This window comes from Malus domestica, chromosome 04 (assembly GCF_042453785.1).
Source record: "Malus domestica chromosome 04, GDT2T_hap1".
Classification (NCBI taxonomy): domain Eukaryota; kingdom Viridiplantae; phylum Streptophyta; class Magnoliopsida; order Rosales; family Rosaceae; genus Malus; species Malus domestica.
In genome coordinates, this window is record NC_091664.1 from 4,488,517 (window position 1) to 4,510,398 (window position 21,882).

A 21,882-nucleotide genomic window follows, 5' to 3' on the forward strand; every position below is an offset into this window, starting at 1 on the left:
ATCGTCAACGATCCTAAACAGGTAACAACACGTGGAGCAACATAATTGGATAAAATTCTTATCAAAATCTATCATAAAAAATTGTACTTTCGAATAATAACACGTGGCGTGATGAGATCGGTTAAAAATCATATCCTAAATTACAAATAAAATTATTTTTTATTATTTTATAAAATAAAAAATTCTAATATTTTAATACGAATTTCCTAAGCTATTCAATTCAAGAGCGTCGATGAAATAGAAAACTATTATTAAGTAAAGGCAAGTACTATTCACTTAAGGGGATTGAATTGCCTATTGTCATTGGGAGCCTTTACACACTGGAACTGCTATAAGGCCTAACTCCTAAGGGGCTTATAAGAGGACATGCCCGAGCTCAACGGCCAACCGTTCCTAAACCTAGCCAACCAAGGAGCACATTTATTACTTTAATTTGTTAACTTGTAAGTTTTGAGCGATAATAGTTTGTCGACCAATGAGCACAAATGTTTATTGCTTTAATTTATTAACCAATAAGTTTTGAGCATTAACACAAGTGTTTAAATGAGCACAAATGTTTATTGCTTTAATTTATTAACCAATAAGTTTTGAGCGATAATAGTTTGTCGACCAATGAGCACAAATGTTTATTGCTTTAATTTATTAACCAATAAGTTTTGAGCATTAACACAAGTGTTTATTACTACATGGGAAAAAGTTACTTAAATCAATAGGACGTAAATTGCAAATGGTGGATTGATGCGATGGTTAGAACATTGTTTGTAGTAATGTAATTAATTTGTGGCGCACACTTATCACTAATGCAATCTACCGGTTTTAGGATAAATTTGTAGTATGTAGAATATATGGCTTGGTACACAAGTGTTACAATACAATTAGTTAGAAATTTATTTTTTCAAATATACAACCACTAGTATTATAATTGTTACATCCCACATCGTCCAGGGGTGTGGATCTTCTAAGTCTTATATGTATATTCTCATCTCTACTTAGCATGAGGCCTTTTGGAAGCTCACTGGCTTCGGGTTCTATCGGAATTCTGAAGTTAAGCGAGTTCGGGCGAGAGCAATCTCATGATGGGCGACCCATTGGGAAGTTCTCGTGTGAGTTCCTAGAAATAAAATTGTGAGGGCGTGGTTGTGGTCCAAAGCGGACAATATCGTGCTCCGGTGGAGTTAAGGCTGGAAAGTGGTCCAGCCCGGGTTGGGATGTGACAATTTGGTATCAGAGCTAGTCCCTGGTCTGAAGTGTGCCGACGAGGACGGGCCCCTAAGGGGGTGGATTGTTACATCCTACATCGTTCAAGGATGTGGATCCTCTGAGCCTTATATGTATATTCTCATCTCTACCTAGCACGAGGCATTTTGGGAGTTTACTGACTTCAGGTTCTATCGGAACTCCGAAGTTAAGCGAGTTCGTGCGAGAGCAATCCCATGATGGGTGACCCACTGGGAAGTTCTAGTATGAGTTCCCAAAAACAAAATCGTGAGAGCGTGATCGGGTTCCAAAGCGAACAATATCGTGCTCCGGTGGAGTCGAGCCCAGAATGTGATGGGAGCCTGGGCTGGGATGTAACAATAACACTTGATATAGCAGACTGTATTTATGATGTTTTTCAGCATATAATTGAAAAATCAAATTTTGTTGTAATACTGAAATGACACGTGGAGAGGAATGTAGAAGATTAAAAGACAAGATCGAAGTACGAGAAGGAGCGTAACATTTCCCAAGAAGTATATAAACGTAAAACCCTCGCGATTCCCGAGGAAAAACTTACGCGGTCCCAAGAAAAAGGTGAAGAAAATTCACAATGTCGGTGGAGGAGGACTGATCTTCCATTTCTTCTCGGACATCGGCGCTGTCTGTTGTCCTCTGCAAATCCCGTGCTCACATTTCAGACAACCTAAGTTACCTTCTTTACCTGCCAACTGGTAAAAACCCTTGTAAAAAGCTTATTTCTTTTTTACTCCCCAGCATTTTCCCTGTTCATTTGGCCCCTTTGCACAGTGTAAGATACACTTTTCGCATACGGTTTGTAATTGTATACACACACACATACACACACACACACACATAATGTATACGTATTTCATCTGTATACGTACATGTATGTATGTATTTATCTGTATATATGTTGATCAGGTTTTTTTTTTTTTTTTTTTATCGTTTTGGTTAGTGGTATTTTTGGCCTGATCAGACTTTATCAAGATTTTGTTTTAACATTCTCGTGTTATCCTTCTCTGTAGTTCATATTAAAGAAAAAACTGCTTAATTTCGGGCCATTTGATAGCCATTTGTTTTTAGCTTTTAGGGTTTAGACTGAAAGCCAAATTTTTATAACTCGAAAAAGTTGCTTTCTTTGTTAGTTTTGAGAAACGAAACTAGTTACCAGGCAAGTTTTCTGTTTTACGTTTTTTTTAAAATTAAAAAAAATTTGAAAACTGAAAATAAAATGGTTATCAAACCGCCCTTAGACATTTTTACTTTTTCGGTATTTAAAGCTTTTATGGGAAGTTATATTAGTGTGTTTTGTAGTGTTTGCTATGGTTGTTCTTGTGAATTTTTAACATCTATATGTTTTGGAGAAGCAATGTAGTACGAATTGTAGAGGTTGCTTGTGGGAAGAGATGAGACTCTATACTTAATACTTGTATATAAGGGAGAAAAAGAGTAACTTTAATTTTTGGAGCTTTTATTGGAAATTCCTTGAGTATCCATGCCTGTTGCGTATGTGCAGCTCGGTGCAGGTGGAGATTTCCAATGTAAACCTGATGTGTTCCGGTATAGCCGTGAATTTGATAACTTTGAAAGTTTCCTTTGGTCCCAAGGAATTATATGTATTTGGTATTCTGTTTGTGTTTCTGCCTGGCATTTTATGAGAAGACTGAGTTTATGATATATTTCTAGGTGATGAGCTCATTAGTGGCATACATTTATCTCCAAAACAGATGTCATTTGTAAAACTGTATCTGTTAGTTTTCTGCACATATCTGCATTTTGGCATAAAGTTTTATACTGCTTGGTTGTTAAATATCTGTATCGATAAATATGCATGAGCATATACATAGAGGTGGAGATTCTTTCATAGAGCTTGTCTGTCACATGGTTTTATGTTTTTCTGTTTTTTCAGTACACAGTTAAAAACCTAAGGGCAAGTGGTGATCATAAAGATTTCTTCAAGCCATGGATGATATGAACGTATGTCCAACTGAGGAGGCCATTCAGGCTTTTTTGGAATACTTGGTTGACCCAGTACTTTCACCTAAATCTTCTATGCGCAATACACCATCGTTATCTCAACAAGAATCAGTTGCAAAACAGGTTTTGTTCTTACTTCATCTCATAACGCATGCTTGTTTAATTAATGAAACAATGTTATCTTTTATTTGTGTTAAAGTTTTGTTGATTAAAATATCTGTCTAGGATTCTTCTCATACTTTGCCCGCTGAGTAGAGTTAATATCTTGGACATTTGTTTAGATGGTAGACTTTTTATCCACGGCTACATAATTTTTTGTGACTCTTTCTTTAATAGTCTCCATTTATTACCATAGAAATGTCTTGAAAACTATTAAAAGAAACGCGAATATGGCTGTAATTGCTCATCTCAATATGAGACCAAACATATATATCTATATTAGGAATATTTCTCTAACTGTTATAAAACTTCCATATAGGTCATACAATATTAAGGGTTCATAAATGACAATATCCAAATAATAAAATGTGCTATATATGGTTTTCGATCATTTTGTATTCTATGGGAAATTTACTATCATTCAGTAAATGTATGCTTCTGTTATCGTATTTGATGGAGTAGATAATAGTTCAGATCATATTTGGATGGAAGCACATGAAAAGACTGGAGTCACCTTTAACTATTTAACGAATGAGTTGGTCTTGAGTTCTAGGAGCCGGGGATGTACAATAATTTGGCCAAACATCAAATCTCCATACAAAGAATTGAGTAAATTACTTGCACCTGCAATTATACAATCTTTTAACTACTTACTTTGCCTCTGAAAATGTTTTTCCCATAGGTTCATGCCGTTGTGTTACTATACAACTACTACCACAGAAAGCAATGTCCAAAGCTAGAAGATTTGAATTTTGATTCCTTTTGCAAGTTGGTTTTGTTTCTGAAACCAGCCTTGATGGTTCATATGAAATTCATGCAAAGCCCCAACGACACTAAATTGGATGACCTGGAGAAACAACTTTCAGTGACGGAAAAAGCAATTGTGGATGCATGCAGTATATCTGTAAGTTTAGATGCATTAAAGGATGTTCCAAACACAGAGGGATGGCCAATTTCCAAAGTTACAGTTCTTTTAGTTGACTCCAAGAAGGAGAACTGCTTTTTGCTATTCAATTCCATTACCCAGGGGGTTTGGTCAGTGATTGAAAAAGATGTAGATGTCTCAGTCCACAGTCCGGAAGATAAAGCGGTGGAAAAACATGTACACAAAAACAAAAGAGTTATTGGAAAACCTTCAAGAAGAGAATCAACAACTGATGAACCCACTCTCCGAAAACTTGCATATTCAGCAATTAGTGAAGCTACAGGTATGCAAATTCCTTATGTAGTACCCTTGTAAATAAGTGAAGCTCATGGAAGCCCTCTACCCTTCTGTATCCAATTGCTGAGGTAAACATTTACTGATCTGTGCAAAGAAAACATTTAGAAAACAATAGGAAGTTGAATCTGAAGCAGGTGTTTTTTTTTTTTTTAACTTTCGAAAGGATTAATAATCAGTACATAACTCCTATTGCAGAATCTAAAGGTGCATCAAGATTCTGATAAACTATTGTATATGATATATGATGCTTGATGTGATACATTTGAACCATCTTAGCCCACTTCAATGAAATGAATCTAATTGTTTTTGAATAAGGATTCCCTATGCACATTATCACGATAATGAAAAAAATTAATCGGGGTAACCACCGTTAGATGTGGATCAACATTATATAAAGTTGTGTTTGCCTTGCTTTAGCAATGCATATTTCTCATAACATTCTGTATAATATCATTTCAGAGTTTCACTAGCTGTCACTGATACTCAATGTTGCTAATTGTGTGGTCTTCTCTACATCATTAATCTTTTGGTGCTGTTACAACAGCTCATCAAAACCATTTGTGATGATAGCCTAGCTTGGTTATGCTTAGGCTTTGTTGGTCCTAAAATATATCGGGGGAGTATGGTTTCTATATAGAATTACACTGTTGTGGTTTATCACAAAGTCAACTATCCTTGACCTGAAAAAAGAGGATGTAAAACTACTAGAGGGCATTGTTGCTTATTGGAAGATTCTATGTTTAAATATTAGCTATAAATATAAAAATTTGAGGAATAGTTCAGCCTCCACGGAGATTATTTATTCATTTAATTTGAAATCTTATGTAAACAAACTTGAAAACCCTGAAAACCCTTTTTGTTTATATAAGAACTATAATGTTATTAGACTAAAAAGAAGAAACTACAAGCAGAATGAACAAGAAGTCCATCATACAACTGAAACAACCACCAAAAGACCAAAGCCAATAAAGTGCAAACTATAAAGCTCCCCCCAGTCAAGAATAATTACAAAATAAGGAACGTTCTTGACATATTTTGACAAAATTTCCCAAGGAGACAATCTAGTACTCAACTTGAAAACCTTTTTCAAGGTGCATACATTACAAATTTAATTAGTGTAACTTGCTGCCCCTAAGTATCCAGATCCTTGTTTTTAAGACCATTTCTTCCAATTGTCTAACAGATTAGCTGACAAATATGATTCTTTTAAATGGAATAGGTATTAGTCAAACTGATCTGCTGGTTTTGGAGCGCCAAGTTGTATTTTCTGTGAGTAGCGAAAAGGCGGCTGCTTGCTTCTTTATAATTCAGTGCACCAAAACTGTCAGTGAGGGTATTATTCCAGTTCCTATTAAAGATGTTATCGACAGGTATGGTTCTAGAAACACCTTTCTGTATTTTGTATTATTTATTGGTTTTTTGGGTGCTTTGAGAGGTTACGGTGTAAAATATGTCATCAGCGGTTTTTGGAGAGTGGATTAAGGGTGCATTAGAATTGTGTTTTAATCATTAGCTTTTTTAATGCCAAAGCAAATGCGTTGTATTGGATGGTACATGTACTAGTTTCAGCAGTTTATCAGTAATCTGTTGGCGTTCTATGTCTCTTATTTGCTTGTAGGTAGCTATCAGAAGTTTTTGATGTATCACAACGCCTTTATTTAAAAAAAAAAAAATACCTTACAAGCTTTTCACTATGTTTCTGTGAAACAATATGCTTTACAGATACATAAAATTGCAAGCATTTAGGCAAACTCTGTTGCTTGAAGACAAAAGTATGAATAAAAACAGATATGTTGTTAATACTTTGTTTCTCGTAAGGTGAAAAAGATTTAAATACACAGATGAAAGCAACATAATCTAAATTTGGGAACATTACATCTGTGAGCTTCAATGTAATTTGAGCTTATTGGGGGTACTCATTTTAGAAAGTATGGACTGGATAGAAATAATAATTAGAGGTGTTTATATGGAATATTTTACTCTGTTAACTAGATAATTGAGCGGTTATTATATACTTTTCACTTAATGGTGGAAGCAACCACCCTATATACGATGAGTTTACTGCAGAAAATTATAGATCCTTATAAGCATTCAGGAAATGGGTCAGGTTTGTAGATACTAGGATTTGTATTTGAGTGCTTAACAGTAATTATTTATTATATGAATTGACTGCTATCCACTGTGGCCTTTTTAATGCTAACATGATGTCTTTGATAATGAGTAGTCTGCAGGGTCCTATGGTCCGAAAGAGTTTCAGCAGCTGGGCAGTTACGCCAGTCGTTGAGTACTACCATGTGCTTCCTTATGCTGGGACTTTGTTAGACTGGTATCCCAGGTGTGTATTTTATCTTCATATATTTCGTAGCTTTATTTATTTTTGATATATAATCAACTAGAAACACATTCAGTTGGGCATAGTAGTTTTTGTGTGTTTTTGATATTTTTTTCATTTGCATTCTGAACATTTAATTGAAGATTCAATGCTCAAACTACTTATAATCCTTGTACATGTCGTTTAATAATTAAGAAATTTTTTCTCATATGCTTTAAAGAGACATTCTTCAGGATAAAGTATATTTGGCTGTGGTTTACTTGGCTGATAATAATTGAAGCAGAAATCTTGACTAAAGATCAGACAAGAAATCTCGTAATTGATAGAGCTGATTCTAAAGAGTAAATGTAGATTGTAGGCAGTATATTCGTAGCAGTCATATTTAACTTATTGTATTTGGTTTTATACTCGATCTAGATAGTTTGTATTGCCATTTATGTCCTCCAATTTGGAGAATAACATAATCAAGAGGAATTACTCTGATTTCAAACAAAATATCAGTGTGTTTTGGTATGAGAGTTCGGGACACTAAGATGCATAGAATCATAATAATATTCTTCCTTGTATTCTTTTTTATATATATACTTTTGAGGATTTACCCTTGCCCTACCCCATATACAAGGCACATTATTAGGAATGCGGGTTTCAAAACAATTTTTTAGGTCTTAGTTACTCAGTCTTGACATGGTACCACATAACTTTGGTACATCACTGACACACAACACAAACTAATGCAACCTGTTGGTATGGGATGCATTGGTACATTAGTGTTAGCTTGCAGTCCTTCTCACGTTTGGATTGTCTATTCTTAAGTTTGTGAACTTTTAGCCTCCTGTGTCCTTGTTTTATAATTTTTTTTTTTTGGTTATAGGCATAGAAACAAGCAAACATTAGTGCTTCTTTGTTGGGTAACCTTATCCAAACACACGATGGCGATTAGTGATGAAACTAACGGTTGTATGGACTTTTGTATTTGATTTAGAGACTACAGAACATTAATTCTTCAAATTATCCTTTATTTGCCTGACGTGTTTTTTCTCCCCTGTAGGAGAGAATTCTCAAATGGTTTGCAAGATTCAAGCCTAGGGGATGGAAATATGATTTTAAACAGCCGTGAAAGGATTGGAAGACCTAGCAAGCAAGAACTTCATAAAAGCCAAGACAAATCTCCTGTAAATGATGTCTTCATAGAGAATCTTGAAGACAACACAAGTGTTTCTAAATCTAATCCCCAATCATTGAAGGAAAACGATACAACTGGATGTTCCAAGACGAGTTTGGTTGAAGCCTTCAATGGGCCTCAGAAAATGGAGGCGGGTGACAGTTTCATGGTCCCACCGCAGAATGATCAAAGCTGCAAGAAGATTTCAAGCACCACTCACGTTATCGATCACCATGTGGAGAATCTTGAAAATAAAACAATTAGATATAAACCTCAACTAAGGAAGCAGAAAGATGCTGCTGGATGCTGCAAGACAAGTTTGGCTAATGCTCTCAATGAACCTCAGAAAGTTGTGATGGATGACCCTTCCATGGTCCCCTCACAGAATGGACAACACTGTAAGAACCCTTCAAGCACCATTCAAGTTGTCAACCGCCAAGGAAAGAGGACATCCTCTACCAAAAGTGAATTACATGGCTCAGCAAATAATGCTAAGGTACGGTTGGAGTTCTTAACCCCCTTCAACTCCAGCATTGTTCAACATTTTTTTTTGTTTTTACACCTTATATGTTAACTACTTCCCAATGAGTTCTAGTATATAGTCCTACTTGGAACGAAATTTTAATTTGGTGTTAATGTTGTGGAGATATGGTACTTACTAGCTTGAGGTTCATAAATCTGCAAAGTTATTCCTTGCATTTTCTTTTGTTAAAAAAGAATTGGGATGTAGTACATTACTCTTTCATTATGTTAATTGTTATATTCCAAATCAAAATCATTAAAAGACACTTCTCTCAACTCACTATCACTTTAGTTACTTGAAGTTAACTCTAAACCAGCGTTTTAAATATTATCAGAAAACAAACTATTAAAGTGTGAATTTGAAGAGTTACAAATTTGATTCATTTTGTCGTAAGGGTATTATAACTTGCAAACTATAGACTGGGTGTCCACATGATGACATTTTCATGAACTTAATATTCTTGGGTTCTATATATAATATAGTACTCAAATGTTATAAAATTTATTAAATAATCTTCAGTTTCCCCACTTATATGTGAAACAAGTAGATTCCTTGGGCGGAAAGGGGTCACCTGTTTTTGTTTATTTGACTTATTACACCTCAGGTGCTCAACCAACCTTTTACTTAGATTTAAAATATTTGATCAAAGAAAAAATATTGCAAGATTTTAAGGTACTTGAACACACTTCTATGTTTGATTGTCAAACGAGTTATTGTTTCATCAGGACTGGAATCTTTAGAGTTTATACCTAATTACACGCCTTTGCTTTAAAGTTATTTCTGTATCATCTTATTTACCGTTGTTGGGTGGGCAGGTTGAGGTGGTGAACTCGAAAACAGGGCCATTCATTCCTGACTGCGTTGAAAACCTTGTTTCTGGAAAGGAGATCCGTACCATTAACTCGTTTGATCAAAATGGTATAAGTGGTCATGCCCTTGTCACCTGTCAATCTGGTTCTCAAGATCTTCACAAACTACAGGTTGCTATAGCTTCAAAAGGAAACATCTTGTCACAAACTGCATTGGGAGTTCTTATGAAAAGGAGGGATGATCTGGTAATATTTTTTTTTTGTTCCGTTTGTAATCACTTTATCCTCTTGATCTATTAGGACGAGTTCCTTCTGAATAATCATACACATACGCATATAACTCTGTATGTCAATTAGTCATCCATAGATTGTTGGGAATGTGCATGTGAAGATTGTTGAACAAATTATTTCAACGTCCAGTGGACTTTTGTCTTCTCTGATAAAGATTGTTGGCAGTAGCCTCAGCAGAAGTGCAGTAGTGGTTTGGCTCCACTGAAGTTACTACATTCCAGTCACATCTACCAAATATGAATGAATTTTGTTTGCATGAAATGATTTCTGCACTCCCTCTTTATCTGCTTTATACTACCCCTCCTGTTTCTAGATACATGATTGAATAAATCAACAGTGAATCAGGGCACAAAAACAAGCGGGAAAGTCCGGGAAGACAGAAGGGGAGTTTGAAAATTATTTTCCCTTGTTTGAAATTTACATCCTTCGAAGTTCAATGTTGTACATCAGTTCCTCAATAAATTGATTTGGTCAAATATATAAGAGGCCGACCCCACTTAGTGGGATAAGGCTTCGTTGTTGTTGTTGGTCAAATATATAAGAGACTTGCTTCATGGACCTATCAAATGTTGTCTTGCGTTCCATTGGTCTTATGTTGTAGCATATTTACTTTACTAGTTATACCTTGATCTAAAGTAAGTCTTTTTTCTATTTCGATTCGTTTGTTTGTCCATGCAGTCTCTTCAGCAGCGCAATATAGAGGATGAGATTGCTCAGTGTGATAAAAAAATCCAGAGAATTTTATATGGTATTATTCTATTGTAAGTTTTTTAAGGGAATTGTTATTAGCACTCCAAAAATCCCGTTGTGCACTCCTCACAAGTGTATTTTTATTTCTAAATATAAAAAATTTAGAATGCACAATAAGATTTTTGGAGTAACAGTTCCAATTTTTAATTATTTTATTTATATGTTTATTCTTTCCCTCACCCTTTCAGCCTGATCATTTCTTTCACTTTCTATTTTGCACACTAAAATGTACTATTTTGTGTACGAGAAAATCCAATCATTACATCTTAAATTTAATTTAATTTTTTTTAATTTATGCTTGATATAATTTTAATTTGTGATAGTGTACATACCTTTTCAGCGACATTTGTACATTGATGATGTAAAGAAATACCATAACACAATTAACTTCATCTGTGTATAACTTTCGTTAAAAACAAAATTTTAAAATCATGGCAGCTCATGGAACAACTGCATATACCCAATATGTTAACTGCCTTGCTCCTCCTACTTATTAAACAGATAACTGAAGCTGATGCCAAAATAGTGAACTTTCAACCGGCCTCAAATTATGATATAGACTATAATTTATAGACCCCTTCAAAAAACATATCATCAAATTTAAAGTTGTTGGGACATAGGCCACGCCAATTAAGGAGATTGCAAAAACCTTGTCTTCTTATGTATTACATTGTTTATAACCACTTAAAAAGTTTCAAAAGTGTGTTCCTTGTTTGAACTTCAAGCTTAGCACACTTTGGGCCACATGATGAATCACTATTGTCTTTTCTCATTTGTATATTGATTGGTAAAGACAAGACTTGGAATTGCAAGGGCTGTAGCTTATTCCACCCACATCTTTAGAGGTAGGGCTCCTTTGCAGCGAGTGTAGCTGATCTATACTTGGGTTTTTGTTTTACTGACTACCATAGGTGGGGAAGATGACTTGGCTCTAAAGGTAGACTCCATAATAGAAGCTTGTAATGATGTATACGCAAGAGGTGAAAGGAACTGTAGACTGCGTGAAGATCAATGCTCTCCTCAAAATGTGAAGAGGAAGAGGTTGTCAGAGGCTATTCTCAGCGTGAAAAGTCCATGCCAGGCAAGTTCTGCTGTTGGATTCTACTTTCTTTCACATTGCATATGTCATTCGAGACTCTGAGGCTTATAGGTTCTTCATTATATGCATTCCATTTTAATCCTATGTAAGACATCCACAGGGTTTTTTTTTTTCGTCCGATAAACAAATTCTGAGTTCTGACCATAAGGACAAACTGAACAAACAAATTTTGAGGTGTTTTGAACTCATACGAAGTATAAGATGTTTTGCGAGTTATTTGTTGGGTGTTTTCCCATGCATGTAGTTATTCATCGATACCTTTTGTGCTTTGTGGAGGGAGAAAGGAAAAACTTTTGCAGGACTTTGGAGTTTTCGAATTTTTTCTGGGTTGTCTGACTCTGGTTACAAAGCAATAGCAGAATCCTTTTATTGTTCCTAGAATATCTTGAGTGGTTAGTGGTATTTTTTTCTTCTTTTGCGTTGTGCTGGTTCACTGGTGCGTCCCTTCCTGATGCATTGCTTCCTTGGTTGTTTGGTGTTGGTTTGAAGTTCTGAAGGTTTTCGGTTTAGTTGATGTGGCAAAAATCTGTTTTAGTTTCCTGTTTCTGAGAAGTGAAAATACCACACGAGGTTGATTGTAGCTTGTGAAACTCAGCGTTTAAAGAGTTTATTGTCAGTAACTTTCTTCCCACGGGGCATGAGAAGGGATGACCTTTTAGATTTTATGGCTTCCTTCATATGTCTGTTACCTTAAGTCCTCTTCAGTGTGAAGCATGTCAGTTAGTCAAACATCATGGTGTTTCTTTTTTTTGTCTAGTTATTCATACTGATTTTTGGTGTTGATCTAAAGATAAAAGCATGTTGGGTATTTAGTTTTTGTTTATTTTGTTATTGTTCCAGAATGGCCGAGTATGTAGTCTGTATTTGAACTGTTGTGTTGCTATTATTTTTGCTTTTATGTATTCTTGGAGCATTGGAACTGCTGTGGAATACAACTTATAAACCACCAATGAGCTCTGCACTGTCTGCTTTGGCATTTTGTCCTAGTTGATTTCCACTGTAGGGGTATATTGCTCTTCTATGAAATCTTCACTCAGTAGTATCTTACACATGTTATTTCCTGCACCCTCTTATAAATACCACCTACCTGGCAGGAATTGGATGGTGCATGTTATGACAACAATTGGATATTACCAACTTATCGTGTATCTCCATCAGACGGTAAGATCATTTTCATTTGAACTGATTTTAAACAGGGTGATTTTCCTATATAAAAACAAAGGATGACTTTTTATGTTTGCTCACCACTGATCCAGTAGTTGTACCTGCACTTTGTGTTACAAGGAACTTTTGCTTACTATATCATGTGTGATTGAGATTTCCATTTAGATATATTTTAGCAATGTACTGAAATCCCAAAACATAAAGATTCAAACATTAAAAGTTGGCGGGTCTTCCTTTCTCTTCTCCCGGCTGTTTTTACCTGTGTAAAGCTGTTGATTTGACTGGAACTTGCATAAGTTCGAAAAACTGATTATTCTGATTTCTGCAGTACACTTAATTCTGTGTTTTTGAAATTTTCTTGCTGATTTACCTTGTGTCTAGAAGATCGTCACAAGAATTGTGCATTAGAAGATCGATTGACTGCTATGCAGAGTTAAAAACTGATGTTTTAATTGCGTTTGAAAGGTGGATTCCAAGCTGACGTTACAGTAAAAGGGATGGAATTCGAGTGTTCAAGTGTGGGTGGCCTGTGTTCGAATCCTCGTGAGGCAAGAGAATCGGCTGCAGCACAAGTATTGGCAAAATTGCGAAGTATGGCAGGGCAGGCATAGAAGTTCTAAGGTTCTTCGTTGACAAGATAGGAACTGCATTGCATTTGCACTCACCATATAACTTCTAGTAGGTTTTTGTTGTGCTTCAGTGAAGTTTGGATCGGAGCAGTGGATTGTTTAACGTCGTTGTTTGACTATTGAAAATTTGCTTAGCCTCTGAGCTGTGTCGTGTGGATTGTTTATCGTCGTAGTTTGAATCGGAGCAGTGGATTGATTTGAGGTTTCCTATACCTTCCGATGGAAAATTATGGGAAACCTTAACCAACCGGTTGGATTAGCCGATCCTCCATCATATCTTGATGTTACTCGACTTTTGAGTTTATGTCAAACAAGTCTACTGTCTCGTGTCTCGACTTGTTAATTATTGGTCGTTGATATCTTTCAATTCATTCGAGCTGACAGCCTCACTGCTTCGATAAACAAGTTCGTGACCATGATCGTTACTCGCATGGTGGCGATTGAATCTCGCGTCGAGCATGGACTTCAATAAGACGTAAATATTAATAATTAAACGCGATGAAAGATCTATAACTAAAAATTTTGCAATAAAAAGATTTGCAAGAGAGAGAGAGAGAGAGAGAGAGAGATAGAGAGGGGAGGGGGGAGAGTGAGAGAGAGCTCTATCACTCAATAAATTTGCAATGAAAAAAAAATCCCGACTTTACATCTGACTAAAGAATTTCCTTTGTTGTTTAGAAGTCAGAAATTTGCTTCATCCTCTGCGTATTTCAATAAGTACCTCAAAATTGAAGGCTTGGTGCCATCCATGTCACCCTTGTGCTTGATGTCAAAAATGGCCTTCATAATTCTTGTGTACAGCCTTTCGAGTTGCGGAATGTCATAGTTTGCAGTCCTTTCAACAAGAAGCCGCCTGACTGACTCTATTTGGTTTGTGACCTCGACATCCGACATGACGGTGTCTTGGGATCCAATCATATCGGCATGGCCTGAAACTTCTACAGGAGTCTCAAGCTGATTGCCACCAGCAGAAGAGGACTCTGGGACTTCAGGATTTGAGTCATTCGTCTCCGGTTCCTGAGATGTCTTCAACGGTGTTGAATCTTGATGCTCTGACTTGTCTTCTGGAGTCGAATCTGATTATGATCAGGAAAGTTCACATCAACAAGTTAAATTGAGAATTACTCGAGCATCCATAGAAGAGAAAAAATTAGAAAACTGTCTTTCAACTCAAAAAGCTTAGCAAATTACCAAAGTGCTCATACACACATGTCCTGGAACTCCACAAGACAGTAAATTAATGAACAGATTTGAGTAATCCTAAACCCTATATATTCTTAACAGTTTGGTACTAATAATAAACAATAGTCCTTGTACACAAGTGCGCGTAATAATAGATGAACAGATAAAGAGGGGCAGAACATAAGTTTTTCAGCACTCTTCACCTGTTTTTCATCATTTAGTTCAATCTGTTTTGCCTTCTTTGTTATGAGGACTTTTGGAAATAAGAATTTCAAAATTGTAGGGGCAAACGAAGAGCAGTGCTAGGCTCGGTTAAAAAGGTCCAACTCCGGATGCTAAATTTCATATTTAACTATAAAACTCATTTGAACAAAAACTATAAAACTCATTTAGACATGAATAAATTTAGTGTTACCTGCATGTGCAGGCTCAACGAAGAGCAGTGCTAGACTCGGTTAAAAAGGTCCAACTCCAGATGCTAAATTTCATATTGAACTATAAAACTCATTTGAACAAAAACTATAAACTCATTTAGACATGAATAAATTTAGTGTTACCTGCATGTGCAGGCTCAACATGCTTCTTCGGCCTTTTCTGAGACTCATGGCTCGGATCCAGATTTACATCCACCTGGACATTACGAAGTCGAGCACTTGCCCTGGTGACAGTTCCCAGCTGTACAACAGGTTCAGAGGGGAAAGTGGATACCCCTAAATCATCGGGAATATGTTCTGGACCACCTTGAGCTGCAATCTTGTCACAATATGCAAGAAGTGCTGGGTCCATTTGTGACAGCATCCCATGTACCTGAGGGGAAGAATAGTACATCAAAGAAATGCAAACGCAAAAAGCCTCAAAATAAAACTGGAAAGAAAATTAAAAAAAACATACTGCATCTCGAAGCTCAAAAGCTCTGCTGACAATCCTAGCACCATTGTAATCATCTCCATTATAAGCCTGAATACAAGACAGCAGAATATATCAAACTGAAGCACGATAAAATTTACAACACAAACACAATAATTACAAAAAGTTCGAGCTTCCTTTGCACAACATATGAAATCAGAACTCAAAAGTGAAAGTACGATGTTACTTCAGAAACACTAAGAAGTTTTAATTCCCAGATGTTCCCAGTATCAGGGTTTGATGCCTCCTATATAAATGAATGATGAATCACAATGCGACACTATGCATCTTAACATTGACCAGCATAGACCCATTTGACAAACCCAAGGCAAAAGAAATGTCATGCAATGAGACAACAAAGAAAGAACACACATCAGATAGAAAGCAAGTCATGAAGACCAAAAAGAAAACAAAAATAAATTGACGACCTTGGTCCTTTCAGTCATTGTACAATAAATTTACAGACAAAAGCTACAACAAGGAACACATACCTTTGCGTTGGAAACAATAAGATCAACGTCTTGCAGGAATGCAGAACATGTAATGTACTGCCCAGAGTCCACGCATTGCAGCAGCTTAGCCACATCCATAGGGTTCTGAATAATTGAGCGATAGTTTGGAGCATCCTCATCCGAGACAGGATAATGGAAAGCATTAAACCTCTTATCATATAAAAGTCTGCAGCATTTGAACAAAGACCCCTCTTTCCATTAGTATGAAGTGTCAACCAACAATAAGAAAAAGCTGAACTAAACAGAGGCCTCAAAATTCCAATTCAAGCAAAAAAGATACTCCTTATGGAGCAGGACAGGAAAGAATGTGGAAGTATGACAAAACATTACATGCAACTAATCAGTAAGAAGATACACCAATCATCTAAAAGGGACAACAGGAGAGAGCAAAGATTATCTAACCGGTTGCAAACATCTCTGAGGCACATCCGCAATCGGCGAAGAGCATGCTGCTCAGCTTCTACCTTGGCTTTTAACTCCGAGACCTTCGGACCACTTGCCACTTTTGGGGCCTTGGGAAGTTCTGGAACAGATACTGATTCCTGGGATTTTTTTGTTATCTCCTCTAACAACACTGATAAAGCAGCTTCGATGAGACGGTCAAAAAACAAATATCTGTCTTCAGTAGATGGTTTGCCCAACTGATAGCTGATAATAAAAATAAGTACGATTAAAAATCACAGGCATGAAAAGTACTTTTTAACAAATTATAAAAGATGATTTATGAACTAGCTTCAAAACACAAATGTAGTAAGAGAACAAATTCATAAATATTAAGTTTATTATTTGTGTAATAGTGAAATACGTATTACATTCTGTGTAAAAATTTCAAAACAAAAGTTTTTAGACACCACCAGGCAAGCAATCACAAAATACATGAATATTGAATTGCATGTGCAATCCTTTGATGAGATATTTTTTCTATAGTTGTTTATTAAGAGTGCAAAGGGAGAGGCTTAGTTGTTAAAGACATGCTGTGTGAGTACTCCATTTTATCTTCATGCCTCTTTCATTAATTTCAAGAAGTTATAACCTTAAAAACAGGTTTATGGTGAATCAAGAAATGATAATCTAAGACCTACAATGCAGACTATTATGGTTGAGGAATGAGAATGGCAACTTGGCACACCACAAACCTCAGGCCATTCTACGTTTTTCAGTAGGCTTGAATCCACTTTCATGCACTGTTCAGTTGAACTTTGAATGTGATTACACAATCAACCACACGTTTATGAGTTTAGCCTCTTTCTCCTTAGAACATAATTATCAACACAAAACCTTTACTTCTGTCATCATAACTTTTTTCAGAATAGCGCACAAGAAATAATATAGGAGTAACTTTTATGTCAAAACCAGCATGTTTCACAGACCCCGAATGGCAGTTCACCATGGTAGTGTATGTGTAGTACCTATGGGTAACTAAAAGATAAACTAAAGACCAGGGTGGCCAGGGTTCCTGATCTGTGGAGGTCAAGAAATTATCAAACTATTGAAAGCCACTCATTCTTCTTCATGAGGGCACACAAATTAATATACTTCCAAATACAAATAATTTCCGACGTGGATATTCAAACTTGTATTTTAAGTCAAACCCAATCACACCTTCTCTTTTTAAAAGTTGATATAATATTTTTTAAGACCTTTTAATAGGTTGTTATATTAAGACAGAAAAACTAGGGCAGTATTATAAAACTTCCCTCAATACTTGGTTTTCAATAGAATATATACAGCAAGCATGCATTCAGTAGATTGGCTTTTAAGTATGTAACAAACAGAAACAAAGAATTTAAATTAACAAATAAAGATTGGCTTTTAAATAAATGATAACATACATAGAACGTTCAGAAAATATTGAAGAAGCTGTAGTGTCAACTTCAGCAGGTGGCACTGATGATGTTGCAAGAAGTAATATTGGCAAGTCAGATGGAAATTCTTCTAACAACGTCAGCAAAACTGCTCGGAGCTGCTCATGTGCCTGCACAATGAATCGACCAACCTCAAATAGCATAAAACAGACGACAAAAAGAGCATGGACATCCATTTAATTAACATTGATATGAAAATATTAACATGCACTCACTGTTTCCCACCAAATATTGAGCTGAGGCAAATAGAGAATTGATGGAGTTGTTCTCCTTGCCTCACCAAATATATGTACCAGTGCCTCCTCTGGTGTCTTTGCACTGGGATCAGATAGAAGAGATGGAAGTCCCAAAGAATGAACAGGGAATTTCTCAAGTTCATGTAAAACAGCAGGCCCAAGATGATCCTGTAAAACTAAAGCAGTAAGTAAATTTAGTTTGTCTTTCCATTCTGAACAATGTGCATATAGAGAGAGGATTCAAGATAATTACCAGGCCAGAACCTTCACCACCACATAGCAGAAGCCGAGGCCTGTAGACAAGAGGAATTGCAGAGCCAGAGGACAGCATGGAAAGCTTGGTCAACTGTGATGAAACTGCAAGGGGTGGGAAAATATCGGATATATACTTCATGGCTTTTTGGAGATGCATTTGCAGGCATGGTGCTACTACTGAAGACAATGGCCTGGAGTGCACAACAGCACCTCTGTGAGCAGCTGGAGTAATTGTTGACATGGCTTCAACAAAGTGATACTTCTCAACGTTTACTGAATCAACATCGATAACAAACTTATCATCACTTGTGTAAACCTGAGGATATTTTTCTCGGAAAGCACGAATGGCAGCTTCAGTGCAAAGAGCCTTTAAATCAGCACCACAATATCCAACACAACTAGCTGCAAGTTCCAATTTTAGCTCCCTTGAAGGAGGACTCCTCCATTTCCGAGTATGAATGTCTAAAATTTCAGCACGTGCTTCACAGCCAGGCAAAGGAAAGTTGAATTCACGGTCAAACCTACCAGGGCGCCGCAGAGCTCCATCAATTGCATCGATCCGGTTGGTTGCTCCAATCAAAACGACTTGGCCACGGGAATCAAGACCATCCATCAAAGCAAGCAAAGTTGAGACAATAGAATTGTGAATTTGCTCTTGTTTGCTGGACCTTACAGGAGCAAGTCCATCTATTTCATCAAAGAATATGATCGAAGGTTGATTTCTTTGTGCTTCCTCAAAAAGTAGTTTTAATTGTCTTTCAGCCTCACCCACCCATTTACTTAGCACATCTGCACCCTTCCGCATGTAAAAGCTGACCTTCTGGCCAGCCTTTGATGCAGCACAGGCTAACGCTCTGGCAATTAATGTTTTCCCAGTCCCAGGAGGACCACATAACAAAACCCCCCTTGGTGGGGTGATATGATAACTTGCAAAGAAATCTGGATATAACAGAGGAAAGAAAACCATCTCCTTCAAAGCATCAATATATTCAGAAAGCCCACCTATATCATCAAAACTCACACTATCATCAACCTGCAAAGGTTGTATGTCTGCCCCTCCCTTTGAACTTGGCCCAGCAGTTTGAATTCCAGATGTTAAGGTGGCAAAAGCATCACCCTGATGACCCCAACCTGAAGCAGCAACATTCAATCCCCATGCTGTTGTTCCATGCATGTCTAATCCCCCAAAGAGCCAAGGTGGTCCAGATCTGCTCCCACCTCGGGCCCAGGGAATTGCTGGTCCTTGGTCTAGCTCGTCGACAAGAAGGGAGTCATCAGAATCATCTGTCCTTGTCATACGATGGCGCTTATGAACTCGTGATCCACCCTTTCTCACATCCCTACCGACCTTTGTCCCCATTCCTTGACGCAATACTCTACGAGGAGATCTTGGTCTCAGCTTACGGACATCTGCACGATTTCGAAGATCATATCGTCTTCGTCCATCTTGTTCTTCATCACCCTCCTCATCATCACCGTCTTCATCACCATCGCCATCGCCATCACCATCACCATCATCATCACCCTCACCATCACCAACATCCTCACCGTCAGCTTCATTTTGAGCATCATCTGCATCATTGTATTCAATGTCATTCCCATTTTCAGTTTCATCTTGATCAATCTTCTCATCTGAAGTACCCGGCTCATCATCAAACTGCAAATGCAATTGTTCTCTTGCGGAATTGAACCGACGAGGGCGCAATCCTTCGCGACGAGGTGTATGCCTAGTCTCCACCATCTTTTTGTGCTTGGGAGATGGCAACTCATCTTTAAACGAACTATTATCAACCTTATTCTTGATAGATTTACTCCTGACTTTCTGAAACCAAAAAAGGACACAGGTTCAGTTCAGACAACACATCAGGTTTTACAAGCTTCGCTTCAATCGAAGCCTGACTAAGAATTAACGTTCTTAAAAACTACATGCATTGGTTGAGTATAAAACCTCACCATTATATCTTCATCCTGCTCACTTCCAGAACTGTCGTCTGTTATGTAGTCGCCCCGATTCCTTACTGACATCGTTCTCTTTCTTGTGGAGCGCCGGAGGTTGGATGCATCTGCCTGCAAACAAATGCAGAAACACAAAAGTATATATGTATCAGAGTTTTCAAATGAAAAATGGGAACTGAGTCTGATATTCTATATTTACTACCAATCTTGCACGTCGGGAAATATGAAAATATAAACCCATAAATCCTCTCCACTCCTCCCCAAAACCCTTAACTTTGAGGAAAGTCACTTAAAACCCAATTTTCCAAACCTTCTCTAAGCTTTCTCCGAATTTACGGAATCCACCATACTTTTTCCCCAAATCAAGTAACATTTTTGCAGCTTTCCCGGAAAATCACTAGACCCTAACCCTGCCCAATTAATTAAGCCACATGCAAAAACAAAAGTAGATAAAATAAGCAAATCAAACATGCAGATTCACAGAACGGTTCCCTCCAACAATAATACCAAATCAAAAATCAATAACCCTAAATCCATATACCAACGCAAATGCTGCCCAATCAACTTTCAAACTTTGAAGCAAAATCCACGATAAAAGCCGAAAATTGATCGAAATCAGTCAAAACTTACATTGAGGTTGCTGGAGGGGAGAGGAGTGGTGGATCTTTGGGGACGAGGAGTGCCGCCATGGCGCATTATCTTAGCGATATGGGAAGCGGCGGTTCGGGTCTTGGTCTTGTTCTTCCGGTTTCTCCGCTTTTGGATGATCTTCCTGGAAGTGCTTGTGGTGTAGTAGTATATGCCCCGCCCGTACGGCGTCGTCCGCCCCTTCAGCCTTCCGCTCGTCCGCACCGGCTCCGGGGCCGTCCCACCAGATCGCTTATGCATTTATATAAAAATTAAATTTCAATTTTTATATAAATGCAGAAAATGGAAAGAACGGGGAAATTTTGGGAAGTAATTGGAGAAGGAAACTGTGAATTTAATTTAATTTAATTAATTAATTTCATTTTTGGTGTCTGAAAGGAAAGGAATTTAAGGAGGAAGGTGCGGTGAATTAGTAGTGTCTAGGGTTTTGTATGCACAACAGAGTAGAGAAGGAGAGGGAGGGAGAGGGGGTTTTTTTATTATTTACTTCTTTGCACTAATACCCTTGAGATTTTCTATGTTTTCAGAATATTTTGTGAGGTTTTGAAACTTACATTATCATTCTCTGTGGATGTTAGTAGGGCCCGTCTGGATGTATTGATTTTTTTAGGAAGTTTTAACGAAACGTTCCTGTTCATTTTAATGAAAAATCATACTTTTACACTAAAAAGTCAAACCGGTATTATTTACTTTACCCTTTATTTTGTTGTTAAAACTTAAAATTTTCAAACCATTTTCATTAGTTTTTCTATTTTTTTATGGTTTGCTCTCAACTTTTTTCCTTTGGAGGAAAATTTGGGAAATTGTTTCGATTCTTTTGGATATCGGTACTTTTATATTTTTTTTACTCTATTACCATCAAAACCTTGCACTTTTCGATGCAAGAGCAACAGTTTCAGTTGAACTTTGTATTTCTTTAAATTTCGCCTTTTTCATCAATAATTTCTTAATTCATTTCTTTCTTCAATCTACCACATCGCAGCT

At 37.0% G+C, this 21,882-nt stretch overlaps 2 protein-coding genes across 3 annotated transcripts; one reads left to right on the forward strand and one right to left on the reverse strand.

Moving 5' to 3' along the window:
- The first annotated feature begins 1,763 nt into the window (after positions 1-1,763).
- Positions 1,764-13,663, forward strand: LOC103432718 (uncharacterized). 2 transcript variants are annotated; one of them, XR_011579654.1, is made up of 11 exons: positions 1,764-1,931; positions 3,131-3,321; positions 4,040-4,565; positions 5,799-5,949; positions 6,804-6,914; positions 7,960-8,569; positions 9,412-9,651; positions 10,375-10,444; positions 11,358-12,550; positions 12,640-12,706; positions 13,175-13,477. XR_011579654.1 is itself a non-coding variant. In XM_008370912.4 (11 exons), the coding sequence occupies exons 2-11, from the start codon at positions 3,184-3,186 to the stop codon at positions 13,318-13,320; spliced, it is 2,229 nt and encodes a 742-aa protein (XP_008369134.1). In that variant the 5' UTR covers positions 1,764-1,931; positions 3,131-3,183; the 3' UTR covers positions 13,321-13,663. The 2 variants fall into 2 exon arrangements, 1 of the variants encoding a protein (XP_008369134.1); XM_008370912.4 differs by having other exon boundaries at positions 11,358-11,527; positions 13,175-13,663.
- A 252-nt stretch (positions 13,664-13,915) lies between these two features.
- Positions 13,916-21,347, reverse strand: LOC103432717 (ATPase family AAA domain-containing protein At1g05910). Its single transcript, XM_008370911.4, has 10 exons — positions 20,881-21,347; positions 20,248-20,361; positions 18,293-20,116; positions 18,019-18,207; positions 17,771-17,913; positions 16,341-16,586; positions 15,918-16,104; positions 15,412-15,477; positions 15,078-15,327; positions 13,916-14,414 (listed from the first exon to the last, which is right to left on the reverse strand). Exons 1-10 carry the CDS (start codon positions 21,136-21,138, stop codon positions 14,020-14,022), a joined length of 3,672 nt encoding a protein of 1,223 aa, XP_008369133.1. The 5' UTR covers positions 21,139-21,347; the 3' UTR covers positions 13,916-14,019.
- Between the last annotated feature and the right edge of the window lie 535 nt (positions 21,348-21,882).

Coding starts and splice junctions, on each gene's coding strand:
- LOC103432718 (XM_008370912.4), top strand. CDS start 3,184: ATGGATGATATGAACGTATGTCCAACTGAGGAGGCCATTCAGGCTTTT. Junction 11,528..12,639: donor GCGTGAAAAGTCCATGCCAG/GCAAGTTCTGCT, acceptor CCTACCTGGCAG/GAATTGGATGGTGCATGTTA. Junction 12,707..13,174: donor TCGTGTATCTCCATCAGACG/GTAAGATCATTT, acceptor TGCGTTTGAAAG/GTGGATTCCAAGCTGACGTT.
- LOC103432717 (XM_008370911.4), bottom strand. CDS start 21,138: ATGCATAAGCGATCTGGTGGGACGGCCCCGGAGCCGGTGCGGACGAGC. Junction 16,105..16,340: donor CTCAGAGATGTTTGCAACCG/GTTAGATAATCT, acceptor CAAATGCTGCAG/ACTTTTATATGATAAGAGGT. Junction 15,328..15,411: donor CTTTTGAGCTTCGAGATGCA/GTATGTTTTTTT, acceptor TCTTCCCCTCAG/GTACATGGGATGCTGTCACA.